Here is a 16,562-nt window from a genome sequence, read left to right on the forward strand (position 1 = left end):
CATGCTATTATATTACCTGTTTTGGATGTTTACGGGCTTTACTAAGCACTTTTATATTATTTTTGGGACTAACCTACTAACCGGAGGCCCAGCCCAAATTGTTGTTTTCTTGCCTATTTCAGTGTTTCGAAGAAAAGGAATATCAAACGGAGTCCAAACGGAATGAAACCTTCGGGAAAGTTATTTTGGAACGGAAGCAATCCAGGGGACTTGGAGTGCATGTAAGGGAAGCTTCGAGGTGGCCACGAGGCAGGGAGGCGCGCCCACCTCCCCTGGGCGTGCCCCCACCCTCATGGGCCCCTCGTGGCTCCCCTGACCGACTTATTTCGCCTATATATCTCCATAAACCCTAAAAACAAAGTAGAGAACAATAGAACGGGAGTTCCGCCACAGCAAGCCTCTGTAGCCACCAGAAACCAATCGGGACCCTGTTTCGGCACCCTGTCGGAGGGGGGATCCCTTGTTGGGATCGTTGCAAAAAATTAAAGTTTTTCTATGCATCACCAAGATCAATCTATGGAGTAACTAGAAACGAGAGAAAAGGGAGTGCATCTTCATACCCTTGAAGATCGCGAGACGAAAGCATTGCAAGAACGCGGTTGGAGGAGTCGTACACGTAGCGATTTAGATCGCGTCTGAATCCGATCTAAGCACTGAACAACAGTGCCTCCGCGTTCAACACACGTGCAGCCCGGTGACGTCTCCCGCGCCTTGATCCAGCAAGGAGAAGGGGGAGGTTGAGGAAGAAGGCTCCAACAGCAGCACGATGGCGTGGTGGTGATGGAGTGGCAGTTCTCCGGCAAGGCTTCGCCATGCTCTTGCGGAGGAGGAGAGGTGTAGGTGAGGGGAGGGGCTGCGCCTTAGATGTGGTGATGCACCCTCCCTCCACCCCTCTATTTATAGGGAGAAGGGGGAAGGGGGCCGACCCCTCTAGATGGGATCTAGAGGGGGGCCAAGGGGGAGGGGCCAGGCTTGCCCCCCAAGCAAGTGGGGCGCCCCCTTAGGATTCCCCCCCCAACCCTAGGCGCATGGGCCCTAGGGGGGTGGCGCCCAGCCCTCTTAGGGGCTGGTTCCCTTCCACCTACAGCTCATGAGGCCCTCCGGGATAGGTGGCCCCTCCCGGTGGACCCCCGGAACCCCTCCGGTGGTCCCGGTATAATATCTATATGCCCCCGAATATTTCCGGTGACCATATGACAACTTCCCATATATAAATCTTCACCTCCGGACCATTCCGGAACTCCTTGTGATGTCCGGGATCTCATCTGGGACTCCGAACAACATTCGGTAATCACATGAAAATCTTCCTTATAACCCTAGCGTCATCCAACCATAAGTGTGTAGACCCTACGGGTTCGGGAATCACGCAGACATGACCGAGACAGCTCTCCGGCCAATAACCAACAGCAGGATCTGGATACCCATGTTGGCTCCCGCATGTTCCACGATGATCTCATCGGATGAACCAAGATGTCGAGGATTCAAGCAATCCCGTATACAATTCCCTTTGTCAATCGGTACGTTACTTGTCCGAGATTCGATCGTTGGTATGCCAATAACTCGTTCAATCTCGTTACCGGTAAGTCACTTTACTCGTTCCGTAATGCATGATCCCGTGACCAACTACTTAGTCACACTGAGCTCATTTTGATGATGCATTACCGAGTGGGCCCAGAGATACCTCTCCGTCATACGGAGTGACAAATCCCAGTCTCGATTCGTGCCAACCCAACAGACACTTTTAGAGATGCCTGTAGTGCACCTTTATAGCCACCTAGTTACGCTGTGACGTTTGGTGCACCCAAAGCATTCCTACGGTATCCGGGAGTTGCACGATCTCATGGTCTAAGGAAATGATACTTGACATTAGAAAAGCTCTAGCAAACGAACTACACAATCTTGTGCTATGCTTAGGATTGGGTCTTGTCCATCACATCATTCTCCTAATGATGTGATCCCGTTATCAATGACATCCAATGTCCATAGTCAGGAAACAATGACTATCTGTTGATCAACGAGCTAGTCAACTAGAGGCTCACAAGGGACATGGTGGCTGCACGGTAGTTCCGATTATTGTATAATAACCAGTACTACCGCCTTGCAAAGATCAAGCCGGAAGCAAAGTGATTGGCACCCACCCAACTCCACATTGTGAGGATCAAGCCGCCGCCCTCGATCCTCTGCAATATTGTTCTTCTTCCATGCGAATTTCCTGAAGAACCATCGCCAATTTGCATCATTTTACACATGTGCTTGCCTGTACCGCTGCTAGCCATCTCCAACTCAGGCGACAAATCCTGCCGAATCTCCTCCATCTTTTCTTCTCCTCGATGGCCCGTGTTGCTATCGGTGTGGCGTTCCGCCTCAACACAAGCTCCCACGACACGATGCGGAGGCCGGCAGCTCTAGTGGGCCCGATGTCAAGCCATGGTGCTCGCAGCAAGCGCGGGACCACAGCCGGCTCCTGGAGCGGCGGACGGAGCCCTTGGGCCGGCTTCCACGAGCTCCACGACAACTCTTTCCGCATTTCCAGAGGTGTCGGGAAGTCGATGTGGAGCTCGTCGCGACAGAGAAGGCTTTAGCGGCCGGAGAAAAAGGGGTCGCCGACCATCTCGCCACCACCAAGAAAATGCCGACCTCAGCAATGTGCTCCGCAAGTCCGCCACCAAGTTCTACCTTGGCGTCGACAAGTGACCGTCGATTTTATGTTTAATTTTTAGGGTGAAGTTTGTATTTCCTATGTATGCATTATGATTGTGATGAACTATTTTCTAGCACAGAGATGTTTTTAAATAGGAAAACATTTAAAAACATCCGGATGAAAACATCATCGTGTAAACCGGGTCAGACGCATGACACGTGTCCCTGCGCGAGCGAATCTGCCGCTTCCTCCTCCAGCCTTATCTCCTCCACTCGTTCTCTCCTCCGCTCGTTCTTCGCCTGTTTCTTTTCCTCTCCCCATCTTCTCTCTTCCTTTGCAATCGAGAGACAGGATGCGCACGCTAAAGCCGACCGTCACAACTGCCAGAGTTGAAAATAAACAATTTCCATCATGGCCTGCCCCCAATCTCCACCTGCTTCCATTAGGCATTAGCCAATTACCCCCCTCCTCCCGCGACGCTCCTGCGAGCGTCCGGGAGGAAACCCTAGTGCCGCCGCTTCTCCTCCCATCCTCCTCTCCCCCTTCCTCCCCGCCATTGAGGGGCGCGAGCGTGCGAAGCCCAGTCGTCGCCGGTGGCAGTGGGGCTCCCATCATCTCCTCGCGTGGGGATCTCGGTGCGGGCTGGATCTCGCGTGCCGGACGCGGCGCTGGATGTCGGGCGGAGCGGCGCTCCGGCGGGGGCCGACGATGGTGGCGTGGCGGCTGCGTGATGGGCGGCAAGGCGCGTGGTGGTGCAGGCTGGCGGGCGGGTTTCGGCGGCGGTTGCCTCCCGACAGCACCAGCGAGCCTCCTCTGGCACTGCGGGTCGTGTGCGACCGGGTCGCGGGCGGCCCCTCTTGCCGTGGCTCTCTGATGGGGGGTGGCACGACAACGGTGGTGGTGGGCGCCCCCGTCCAGTTGGGCCCTTGCGGCTGGACGACGGAGCTCGGCGTGGGAACACCTCCCTGATGGCCTCCCATGGCTGCGGTGGTGGCAGATCTGCCATCTCATCCCTCTTCCTCGACTTCGGGTGGCGGTGGCTGCTCTCCGGCAGGCCCAGACCTTCGGCTTCAGGGGCGAAACAGGTGGTTTCGGGAGGGGGGGGGCTGGTTGGGGGATGGGTTCGTCATTGGCCATTGGCCGTTCCCCCACCTCCCCTTTTTCCACGGGCAGCGGCAGGTCGCGGTTCGTCTCGAGGCAGTGCCCGCCGGCGACTCCAGGAGGCGGTTGGGGGCGTGGATTTGGTCAAAATCGTGTCCTTTGGGAGATCTCGCGGTGGTCTGGTGGCAGGGCGGCGGCCCAGGCGGTGGGAGATGCTGCGGTCATGGGCGGACTGCACGGCTCAGATGCGGGTGGGCATCTATGGCCGCTCAGGTGGCATAGCTGCGGGTGGCTGTCGGAACGGGGAGGCGACGAAAGAGTTGAAGCACCGGAGTACATCAATTGCCCAGTACGCACCCTGGCCGACGATGATGGCATCCGCGGACGTCGTGTTCCTCCCTGTAGGCTCCGTCATGGTGCTCCTTCTCCTTCCTTCTAGCTCTGGGTGAAAGCTTGATCTTCGGATCAGACGGTGGTGACATTCTGTGGTTGTGCCTTTCTTGGAGGCATCATCTTGGAGTCCTCGGTCCGGCGTGGTCCGTAACACTTCTTCCCGGTTGATCGGGCATCCTGTGGGTGCGTGGTAGTCGTTGATGGTGTGTCACTACTAGGAAAAGGCCTACTAATGGCGCACCAGTTTTGCCTACTAATGGCGCACTACTGGTGCGCCATTAGTATCACGCCACTAGTATTTTTTACTAATGGCGCACTACTGGTGCTCCATTAGTATAGGCCACGGTGCGCCATTAGTATTTTTGAATTTTGAAGGCGGGAAAATAGTAGTGGCGCACCGTCTAACCCCCACCGTGCGCCATTGCTATTTTTGAATTTTGAATTTGGATCTGGATCGCGATTTTTTTGCCCATTTTTGCTCGTTTTTTTAGCTTGTTTTTTTGCACGATATTATTTCAAATTTTGTTCCCGTTTTTGGATCTTGTACGTTCTTTTGCCGTGTTCTTTTGCCGGAGAGGAGTTCGCCAGAGAGGAGGAGGAGGAGGTGACCGCAGAGGCGCTCGCCTACGTCGCCGGAGAGGAGGAGGACGTCGCCAGAGCATCGGAGAGGAGGAAGGAGAAACCATGAGGGGATGGGAGGAGAGGAGGGAGGAGGAGCTCACCGGAGAGGAGGGAGGAGGAGCTCACCGGAGATGAGGGAGGAGGAGCTCACCGGAGAGGAGGAAGGAGAAACCATGAGGGGAGGGGAGGGGAGGAGAGGAGAGGAGGGAGGAGGAGGTCGCCGGAGAGGAGGAGGAGGAGGAGGTCGCCGGAGAGGAGGAGGGTAGTATGGTGAAGGAGAGAAGGGAAGATGGAGTGGAGGAGTGGAGGAGAGGTGGAGTGAAGGAGAAGAATGAAGAGGTAAGGAGGAGATGACACGCCCAGCCATATATACGGCATAGTAATGGCGCACCGTGGGCAGGTGCGCCATTACTATTTTTTTTATTTATTTTGAATTTTGAAGGCGGGAAGATACTAATGGTGCACCATGAGCAGGTGCGTCATTAGTAACTTTTTTATTTTTTTGATTTACTTTGAATTTTGAAGGCGGGAAGATAGTAATGACGCACCATGGGCAGGTGCGCCATTAGTCAGTTTGATTTTTTTTATTTTTTTGCCTCTCCAGATCTTAAAAGCCCCGTATCTTTTTTCTATTAGGTTTTTGAGGATTTTGAAAATGTTTAACGGGGTTCCCCCGTTAAATTCGGATGTAACTTTGCGAGTAGATGATTTTTCATATAAAAAACTTTTTCATCCGAGGTCGTATGCAAAAGTTATGCCCATTTTTACAAATTCTCGAGAGATTTTGCAAAAAAGTCGAAAATTCATTGTTTGTAAATTTTGCTAACAACTAGACCACATATCACATGGAAATCTTATTTTCTTTTATTTTTTTGACACTTCTATCATTTTCTTTTATTTTTTTTTGAAACTGAAAAGGCGGTCAGGGGTGCATTCGGGGGAATGTTTGGGCCAAATTACTAATGGCGCACCGTGGGATGGTGTGCCATTACTAGTTCAACTAGTAATGGCGCACCACTCCCACGGTGCGCCATTACTAGTTTTGAAAAAATATTTTTTTTTACTAATGGCGCACCATGGGATGTGGTGCGCCATTAGTATTTGCACACTAATGGCGCACCAACACATGGTGCACCATTAGTATTTAGTAATGTCGCACCACATGTACAGTGCGCCATTAGTGTCCATCCCATCTATAGCCCTTTTCCTAGTAGTGTGTGTGTCGGTGCCCGACATCCTTGTATCTCGTCTTGGGTGTGTGTGGTGTGCGTTTGTATCGTTGGCTTGGTTGTGGATGTTGGTTGCTCTATAATCTAAAGCGGGGGAAACCCTTTTTCTTAAGTCCCATCCGCCATGGCTGCCCGAAGCTTCTGCTTCACCTGCTGCTGCTCAAGGTCCACACGACGGCACAGTGATGCGGTGATTTTTGTCGATTAGACCTAGTGCTGCAACGCAGCCTCGTCGTTGAATCAGATGCTGCCGGTGATGCGACCCGACGACTCGATGGTGCTGTCGGCGTTGTGATGCGAATCTCGTAGTCGCCGGTGCTGCAACGCAGCACGGGGGCCGGAGTGCAGTCGGGCACCACTTGTCATCGGTGACGCAGCGCAGCACGCGGGGAGGAGGTGGGCGGTGCTGCGTTGGAGCTTTTTCCGTGCTGAAGGAGTTGCAATGGAGCGCTGCAGAAGCTGCAATGGAGGGTCGCCGGAGCTGTGCTGAAGCCGCTGGAGCTGCACTGAAGCATCGCCGACGATCCACTGGAGGGTCACCGGAGCTGCACTGAAGCGTCGCCGGCATTGCACGCCACCCAGAGTTGCACTGAAGCTGCCGGTGCTGCAATGGAGCTTCGCCGGACGTGTCGATGTTGCGTTGGAGCTCCGTCGGACATCGTCGGTGCTGCATTGGAGCTTCACCGAACGTCGGGCGTGCGCCGTGAGAGCTGCAGTGGAGCTTCTGCTGGGTGCAGCAGCGCTGCGTGCGTGCCCAATACTGTCGTGGCACAGCCGTAATCCTACGGCCACTTGAGCGCTAATCGGACGACGGCCACTGGAGCACTAGAGAAATCATCCTGCTGATTCGTAGAACCGGCCTTTTAAATATGCAATACGAGATTTACGGGGTCTGTTCCGCCGGGGTGTTCGCGCAAAATTATTTTCAAGGGAACCCTAAAATGATTTTGCAGTAGCAGATTTAGCGGATCTGGTAGGGATGCTCTTAGATGCTTTTAGCGGATCTGCTAAATGAACACACATTTTATCGCCGTCCTGCCCATCAGCGATGGAGCCAAGTGTCCCCCGCTCATCACTCAGATCAAATTCGTTGGCGTATTTTCAAAATAAACTTGAGTGTGCAACTAGTACATAAAGTCAATCAACAGTTCCAGGTTCCGAGGGCCTTTTTTTTTTAGTGAAAAAAAAAACTACTATGGCACCGTGTACACTTTCGATCGACCTACTCCTAGACTTTACGCCACGCCGCGGCCACAAGGAACCTTTTGCTCCGCATACCTCGCCTCCTCCCGATCCGCTCATGAAGCCGGCGCAGTTGTCGCTCGTCGTTGTCCTCATCCCGTGCCTCCTGTATAACGCAGGCGCCTCCGGCGTCCCCGAGGCCGAGCTCCACGCACCGCGGTTCCATTCCATCTTCAGCTTCGGCAGCTCATACTCGGATACGGGCAACTTCGTCGTCCTGTCCGCCGGCTTCCCCTTCAGCCCCTTCAACAACTCTCCCTACGGGGAGACCTTCTTCCGTCGCCCCACCGGCCGGCCTTCCGACGGCCGCCTCATCATCGACTTCATCGGTACGGTACAAAATGTCTGCATGTCAAGTAAAAAGTCGCTGAATACATGCTGCGTTCTTGCTGATTTGTTGTTTGCACATGGTATGCGCAGCGGAGGCGCTGGAGCTCCCGTTGGTGCCGCCTTTCATGTCCAAGGCAGGGAACTTCACCCAAGGAGCCAACTTCGCCATCGTCGGCGGTACGGCCCTCGACGTCGGGTTCTTCCTGCGGCACAACTCTGGGAGCGTGCCGCCGTTCCGGAGCTCCCTGCGCGCGCAGATAGCGTGGTTCCGGAAGGTCGTGAAGCAGTCGCTCAGCTGCAACACCACTGCAGAATGCAGGGAGCGCCTCGCGAGGTCTCTGTTCGTGGTAGGCGAGCTGGGCCTGACCGACTACAGCTACATCCTCTCCGGCGGGAAGAGCCTGCAGGAGGCCAAGTCCTTTGTGCCGTTTGTTGTGCAAGCCATCATCAGAGGCATCGAGGTGACAGACACTTCACTTCGTGGCAAATTACCTGTCACTTTACACATTCCTTCTTAATTATGCGCGGCCGTGCATGCATGCAGAGGTTGGTGGAGGAGGGAGCGAGGTACGTGGTGGTATCAGGGACGCCGCCGATGGGGTGCACGCCGATGGCGCTGACGAAATACGCCGCGGCGGCGAACGCGACGGAGTACGACCGCCGGACGGGATGCCTGCGGCGGCTCAACGGCCTCTCGCAGTACCATAACTGGATGCTGCAGGAGAGCGTGAGGCGCACGCGTGTGAAGTACCCGGGGACGACGCTGGTGTATGCCGACTACCACAAGCCCGTGGCGCGGCTCATCCGGCGCCCGGGAAAGCTCGGTAAGTTTTCTCTCGGACTCCTCCATTCTTTCGGCCTTGTTAGTCTTGATTCATTTGTTAGAAACAAGGCAAATTTTAGTTTCATTTCTCGACTGTACGCATTAATCGTCTATATATATATCATGCATCTGTGATTTCTGACTAATACTAGTACTACCTCTATACCAAAATATAAGACGTTTTGTAGTTTAATTTAAACTGCAAAAACGTCTTACATTTTGGTACGGAGGGAGCATTTCATTATGTGCGGCGACCTGACCACAAATTCACGCGCGCAGTGGCCATTAATTAGCAAAGTCAAACTTGTTGATGAGATCAAAAGAAAATGTATACTACTATATACTCCATCGAGACGATCTTTGCAGCCGCTAGCTGCGTTTTAACCCGCGCATGCATGCATGTGGGGGTGGTAATGAAAGCTGGCGGTACTCAATTATAACGGTATTTTCGGTCCAACAAGAGATTCGTTTGGCATCTCGATCGAGAAGCCTACACGCATGGCAAAGCGCGCAGCACTTAATTTTATTGGGTTGGGTGTACGTGGGGTACCATGCAAAAATGGTTTTTCAAGATATATAGGTCAACTCTGTGAGCATTAGCTAAGGCTGGTCATAGTGAGGAGTAACTTATACTAGTGTCATGCACATGGGACGTGAACTTGGTGCTCTCGGATACCTGCGCATCCTATATGCGGAAATTTTTTTAATAATTCAAAAAAAGTTCAAAAAATTCCAAATCTTTTTTGAAATCAAACATGATCAGGTATTGTACTTGTATAAAAAAGTTTGGACAAGAAATGATTCATATTGACTTCACGGTAAAAAAGACAAGTTTATGACAACAATATAGCGTGTATAGTACTTGTATATAGCGTTTTTTGCCAAATCTTCGACCCAGGATGCAGCGAAAGTCATTCTCTGACATATATTTTTATACGACTAAATACCTGATCATGTTTAATACCAAAAAAGATTTGGAATTTTTTTGGACTTTTTTGAATTACTAATTTTTTTTTGCATATAGGGTGCGCTGATACCCAGGTTCTCCTTCATATTTTTCCATACACATGACACTAGTCTAAGTTACTACCTTTATAGTGCAAAGTAAAATAGTACTCCCTCCGTCTAGGTGTGTAAGTCATCTTACGAAAACCAAATAATCCCAAAACACTTAGGCGCGGTACATTAACTCCTACCTCGTTTCTTGTCTTTTGACATATCAACCAATGAGAGATGAGAGGTGTACATGTTTCTAATGACTTGAGACTACCAAACACGACATGCAGTGGTTAGTTCCTTACATGCAATGCTATTAACTAGCAAATAAACATTAAAGTCTCTCATTTTTTCCTCCTCCTTGGTCACGGTGCACAACCTAAGATGACTTACTCACCTAGACGGAGGGAGTAGTAGTGTCATAGAGGACTTCATTAATTAGCTTGTAGACTCATCTTGTCTTAGAAAGCGCTATGTTACAATAACATATTATGTTACCACTTCTCATTAACTACATTGCCACATAAGTAAAAAAATCTCGGAGTGCGTTATGTTACTTGCTAAGTTACTCCCACTATGACTAGCCTAATTGCCCCCAGACTGACAGTACCAGGTATAATTAGTACTCCCTTGTTAAAACGTTCTTATATTTTTCCGCAAAAAAAAAAACGTTTTTATATTTTGGGACAGAGCAAGTATATAACCATGGAAGGTCTGCATTGCAGGGTTCACAGCGGAGTCCCTGAGAGCGTGCTGCGGCGGGGGCGGGCGGTACAACTACAACATGGATGGATCGGCGTGCGGCTTGCCCGGCGCGACCGCCTGCAACGACCCATCTACCCACCTCTTCTGGGACGGCATCCACTACACCGAGGCCGCCAACAAGTACATCGCCCACGGCTGGCTCACCGGACTCTACGCCCATCCCGCCATACTCAGCTTGCCGCAATAGATACACGATACCGTAGCTTGTACTACTCCCTCCATCTAGGTGAGTAAGTCATCTTAGGTTGTGCACCATGACCAAGAAGAAGGAAAAAACGAGAGAACTCAATGTTCATTTGCTAATTCATACCATTGCATGCAATGAACTAACTAGTGCATGTCGTGTCTGGTAGTCTCAAGTCATTAAAAGGATGCACACCCCACATCTCTTATTGGTTGATATGTCAAGAAACAAGAAACGAGATAAACTTTAATGCACCGCGCCTAAGTGTTTTGGGATTATTTGGTTTTCATAAGATGACTTACACACCTAGACGGAGGGAGTAGTGGTATGCAGCTTCAAAATGGTCAATGTAGTTTAGCCTTTTAATGTTTTAAGATGAGCAAAATAGTTTCTTTTTGATACAAATCAAGTGAAGCTTTTATTATGACATCATAATGTTTACAGGGATGAAAAGAAAATCATCAGGTTGGCCTAACCATGCATGATGCCCAACCCCAAATATAAAGTATGCTTCGCTAGATTCAAACTTCTAAACTTCCTAAACTCAGATGAGTACATTAGTTAGTTTGTGTCTATGAGCTAGCACAGCAGTTTGCCTCTCTTTTTTTTTTGTGTGTGTGGTTTTTTTCCTTTCTATGATGCATTTTGAAAAGAATTGTACGAAGTGTCCATGCATTGTTTTCCCCGCATTTGCGTATGATTAAGTCAATTTTATTCATTATTCCTAGTTTCGTCTAAATTATGAGCATTTCAGCTCGTATAGGCAGGTCAATGTGTATTGTTGATAATTTCAAAGCATGCATAAGGTTCGGTTCCACATTGATAAGGCATCATTTGGACGCAACTTCAAGATGGTCAATATATTTTAGCCTTTTTATATTTTAAGATGAGCAAACTAGTTCTTATTTTGTTGAGACAATCCCACGGAGCATTTATTATGACGTCGGAATGTTTACAAGGGCGGAAAGAAGATCACCAGGTTGGCCTAATCAGAAATGACGGCCAATCCCCAAATATAAATTATGCTTCGCTAGATTGTGAGCCTTAAAATTTGAGCTCCTAAACTCCTAAAATCAGATGAGCAAATTACTTAGTTTGCGTCCTTGAGCTAGCATAGCAGTTTGCCTCCCATTTTGTGGGGGTCTGCAAGAATTTCATACTACTTTTATAGCATTATGGTAGTTCTAGAGGTTTTTCCTTTCTATGATGCCTTTTGAAAAGAATTGTTCGAAGTGTCCATGTATTTTTTTTACCCGCATTTGCATATGATTATGTCAATTTCATTCATTATTCCCAGTTTTGTCTAAATTATGAGCATTTCAGCTCGTATAGGCGGGTCAATTAATGTGTACTGTTGATAATTTCAAAGCATGCATAAGGTCCGGTTCCACATTGATAAGGCATCATTTGGACCCCCCCTCCCCTTACTGTATGGTTTTCGTTATTGAGTAAATGGAGAAAAAACTAACAAAGAACTACAAGTTTTCACACTCCAATTTTCAACGGGCAAACCAAATACTTCATTGTTGTCACAACATTTTTATGGGTCATACACCATAGGTCAAACTAAATCCTTAGGTGCTTCCACATGTATATACTTATAAACAAATTAGTCCCTTAACCACTTCTATCATTAATCAGCCAAAACATACAAGGGGGCACTAGATGCACTTACAATCTCTCCTTTTTTAGTGATTGACGACAAAGTATTAAAAATTTGGTTGTTGAAAGTAAAACTTGAGGATATTGATTTCATGATATAGAGAAAACTCTCCCTGAAGATGTGCATATTGAAGAATTTGTGGGAGATATGCCCAGGATGCAATCTTGTGATGATGATATTTCCCTATATATTTGTGAGTGTTTTGTACTATCTTTGAACATCATCAATGATATGTATCAATAGGTATGTGACTTGTTTGTGGAACTATGTATTGTACGATGATCGTGCTAATGGTCCCTAATTGATAAGGTTATGCAGACATATATCCTTTGACTAGTATACGATTCGGTTGATGACTATGCTTCACAAGTCATGTGCATAGATATGCTGAACTGATATATAGTATGGACTTAGGGATGGAGATTACCGTGTTGGACAGACCCACTTTGAGACACAACGAGCTATTGTCAACTGTTAGTCTCAATTACAATGTATATGCCATGTCCTAGACCTGAGGTCCTCGCATGTTCTCAGGATGATGATCGACTCACTTAGGGTCTATCAAACACTACTCTAAATATATCTTTCAGGTGAGTCGTGAGACATGCCCCGAGACATGGTTTACCAAGATGGGAGTTGCCTCTCCTATACGGAGAGATATTCTTTGGATCCTCTCGAGTGATCAGAGTCGGAAAACATGGCCATGCGACTTGGGGTAAGTGTTAACCCGGTTTGCGAATCTGTATTACAGTTTTGAGAAGAGAGGTCAAATTACCATAAGGGTGAAAAGTACTTGCTTTGAGCTCGACCACATATATCGTGAGGCAAAAGGAATGTCGCATATGACATGTTGTCAAGGTTCGTCTAACATATTTACGCACACATGAGAGTTGACACATTCTAAAGGGGGAAAACATTGAAGCTCCACCGCGCCTTAAGACCTTCCATAGAGCTGGCGGCCTCCCAGTCCCCGCGGTCAAGCCAGCACATCTCCTCCCTAGCTACTGCTCCGGGCGCCGCCTTCACACCTCGCACCTCGCCCATCACGCCCATTAGGGGGAACACAAAAGGAAAGGGAGCTAGGCATGGGGAAAGGTGGCATAAGGAGACGGGGCCGACAGCAGCAATAGATGGGCCGATGGCGGCAAAGGAGGAACAAATGTGTGGGGGTGATTGTTAGAGGAGCGGCGGTGGAGGAGAAAACGGGGGAGAATAAAGTGTGGGGCTTGAGGGGAACAAAGAAGAAAGAGAAGGAAACCTCTATCCAAGCTGTGTATCTATTTTTACGCTGAGTCAAAGCGGTGGGCCGGTGAACGAATGAAATCTATGTCCAGCAAAAACCGGTGGCGAACAGAGAGAAAAAACAGGCAGTAAACCAGATGAAAAACTGAATAAACGTGTGGCTACAATAGGAGGCATCGGTCAGCACTAAAAACGAAGCGGATTGCTCCCTGCTTAGCCACTTTAATAATTTGTCTATGTGCATGTGTTTGCAGATAATTAACCTCTCTCTTTTGTTGATGCATGATCTACTAAAAGATTACTCTCTCATCCAGACACCCCTTCCTATGGAATAAATCTAGCAGCATTTTTATATAAAAGGCATGCTGCTAACATTTCATTTAATAGTAAATTCACTTTAAATTTGTAAACAACCCCAACTAAATGCCAAAATTGCATATATAAATCTGAATTGTCTATATTTCATATATATACAAACTGTCAACGTCAAATAATTAACAACACTGCCTTCTCTTTCTCAAAATTGCCACTCGCTGTGTCACTAGGTGTCTCTCTTTTGTAATACTTTCATATTGTATTTAAGATATTTAGCAACAATACTAATTTGAATTGAATATTTCATGAACAACCATAAATTTTGAAGGAATATGTGGTTCGAGGGTAGAAGGAAGTTATGCATCAAGGCAACTGAAATAATGTAGGTTTTCCATGAGAATAAAATGGAGACAACGATTCGGGTAAGGTAAGAAAAGCGGAATAAAATATTTAGTGCATATATCTGCCCATTTTATTTATTAATAACCAATTTAATTTTTAGTTGGGATGTACAAAAGCAAAGCTAGAAATTGCACACACATAATTTTTATTCATGTGCACAACTTTCACACAGAACTAACAACATGTATGCACTAAATTTCTCTCCACATGCATGTTTCTACATTACCTCAATAGGTGATAGTCGTCCAACCAAAATTGTGTGACATTAGAAGTCATGCATGTACTCACAAGTTACTTCTTTGCATTAATCTATCTGTGCATACCATGCCACCTAATCAAGCCAGGCATGCATTTTAGTCCTGGGTTAAAAAAATTGCACCGAATTTTGTGTGGTCATGAAAGGTATATGTGGTGAACGCTGGGAGAAAAATATATAGTTAATGCTCGCGTTGAGTTTAGTTCAATTCAAAAGTGTTTCTCTTTTTATACATAATCTTGTCACATAATTTGTAGGTCTGATTGTTTTCAAAATGTAAATCGAGAACACTCTTACATTTTCCCCATTAGTTTTAGTTGTTTTAAGCACTACTTTATGTAACATGGTTCCGACACAATGTGTGGGGCATCATCTAATATACACAAGTAGGAAAGCCGGCGATTTTGGTTCTTCAAATACACACAATGCACGTGTCCAATGTCTTACATAGTGCAATATATACGACCCGGTGCATATTTCTAAAGAACGATGCAGTACTGTAGCCATTAGAGTGGTGTAATGTTGTAGCTTGTAGGTGTGCAATTAATGTACACATTCATTTTTGGATATGGTGTCATATCTTCAAGATATATACAATTAATGTAATGTTTTAGTTTATAGATTTGTCGATAAATGTACACATTCATTTTTTGAAGCAAAACAATATCTCCAAGATATATACAACTGATGCATGCATAACATGTAGATGTGGAATTAATGAACACATTTAGTGTTCGATGATATTGCATATCTTCGAGGTATACACAATTGATGTATGTATAGTGAGTACATATAGAATTCATGTACACATTCATTATTTAATGCAGTGTTCTATCTTCAAGATATACAGCTAATGTATGGTGTAGCCTTTGGATGTGCAATTAATGTACACATTAATTTTTTGATACGGTACTATAGCTTCAAGATATACATCTAATGTATCTATCATATCTCAAACAAGCCTATATAAACCAAACCATAGCTAACAAAATCATGTATCCCACACATTCACAAAGAAGCCACACAAATCCTATATTGCACCATTCTAACAACAAAGGGAAAAGAAGGTGGTGTAGCATAGTAATAGCCATGGCGAAACTCATGTGCTTATGTCTCATCATCCTCGCCATTGCGGTGGCCGTGTCGGCCGATGAATGTGAGGGTGACCGACAGGACATGATCAAGCAGTGCGGCCAGTACACGAAATGGCCAGCAGAGCCAAAGCTAGACCCATCAAACGTGTGTTGTGCTGTGTGGCAGAAGGCGAACATCCCATGCCTTTGTGTCGGCCTCACCAAGGAGAAAGAGAAGATATGGTGTATGGAGAAGGTCGGCTATGTTGCCAATTTCTGCAAGAAGCCATTCTCACATGGCTACAAGTGCGGAAGTAAGTGAAATATATTAAGAAAGTTACGATGATGGGCATTTCTTACATGCAGTTTTGATATCAAATTTTCTTCCAATTCACACGGTTTTGTTATTAGTTAAGCAATTTATATGCATGGTGTGCTCTTCTAATCACATGTTTGGTCAAACTGATTGATGCAGGTTACACTTTCCCTCCTCTGGCGTAGTGATGATATTTTAGTCGCGGGAGGAGAACCATTGGTTTTTTACTTTCATGTGTTTGGCGTCACAACAACTTCTCTTTCAGATCTGTAATTGATGAGGTTGTGTTTAGGATAGTTTATGTTAAGCACCATGTATGAGACAAATAATGAATAAAGTCTTCTCCTCAAGTAGTCTAAATTGTGTTTGTTCATATATAATTCTTTTGGTTCTATTTATGACTCATGACTGGTGAAGGGATCAAGGATATTAGAACAAATTGGTGGTTTTAAAGCAACAACATTCATATGCTTCTTACCTCCAAAGTTAATGGGTGTAATTATGGTTGAGCTCAACCAATTTCTCGCCTTAGTAACCTGAATTCCTAGCTGATACAAAACTCCGGATACAAATTAATTTGCTAAAAGTGAAGAGGCAGAGGGGGGAGGGAAGACAAAGATAAGTGGCATATTCAGTTAGTTGTATTAATCCGCCCACAAACCTGACATAGTTCAATTGTGTCATATTACTTTGATTTTGTGATGCATGCAATTTCTGTGTTGTCCATTATGTACACTACCAGATTTTAAGCTATCATATTTTTTAAACGAGTTAGTGGAATTTTAATATATTTTGAAAAATGATACAACCATCACAAAAGTTTGTAATAGTAATAGTTTGGTCACCTCATTGGAGCGCGACTTAATCCTATTTTGAGATCACAATGGTAGAACTAACTCGACTAGCGACTAGGTCTAGCCTTGAGACTCTCATTCTTCCGACGAGTGAACTATTTTGACTAGCAGATAGG

General features: G+C 46.8%; 2 protein-coding genes across 2 annotated transcripts; both read left to right on the top strand.

Moving 5' to 3' along the window:
• Positions 1-7,260: 7,260 nt before the first annotated feature.
• Positions 7,261-10,505, top strand: LOC119306352 (GDSL esterase/lipase At5g45910-like). The gene is made up of 4 exons (XM_037582593.1): positions 7,261-7,556; positions 7,648-8,018; positions 8,102-8,381; positions 10,102-10,505. The coding sequence occupies exons 1-4, from the start codon at positions 7,286-7,288 to the stop codon at positions 10,326-10,328; spliced, it is 1,149 nt and encodes a 382-aa protein (XP_037438490.1). The 5' UTR covers positions 7,261-7,285; the 3' UTR covers positions 10,329-10,505.
• A 4,705-nt stretch (positions 10,506-15,210) lies between these two features.
• Positions 15,211-15,963, top strand: LOC119306353. Its single transcript, XM_037582594.1, has 2 exons — positions 15,211-15,590; positions 15,752-15,963. The coding sequence occupies exons 1-2, from the start codon at positions 15,293-15,295 to the stop codon at positions 15,775-15,777; spliced, it is 324 nt and encodes a 107-aa protein (XP_037438491.1). The 5' UTR covers positions 15,211-15,292; the 3' UTR covers positions 15,778-15,963.
• The last annotated feature ends 599 nt before the right edge of the window (positions 15,964-16,562 follow it).

Source organism: Triticum dicoccoides, chromosome 5B (genome assembly GCF_002162155.2).
Source record: "Triticum dicoccoides isolate Atlit2015 ecotype Zavitan chromosome 5B, WEW_v2.0, whole genome shotgun sequence".
NCBI classification, from domain to species: domain Eukaryota; kingdom Viridiplantae; phylum Streptophyta; class Magnoliopsida; order Poales; family Poaceae; genus Triticum; species Triticum dicoccoides.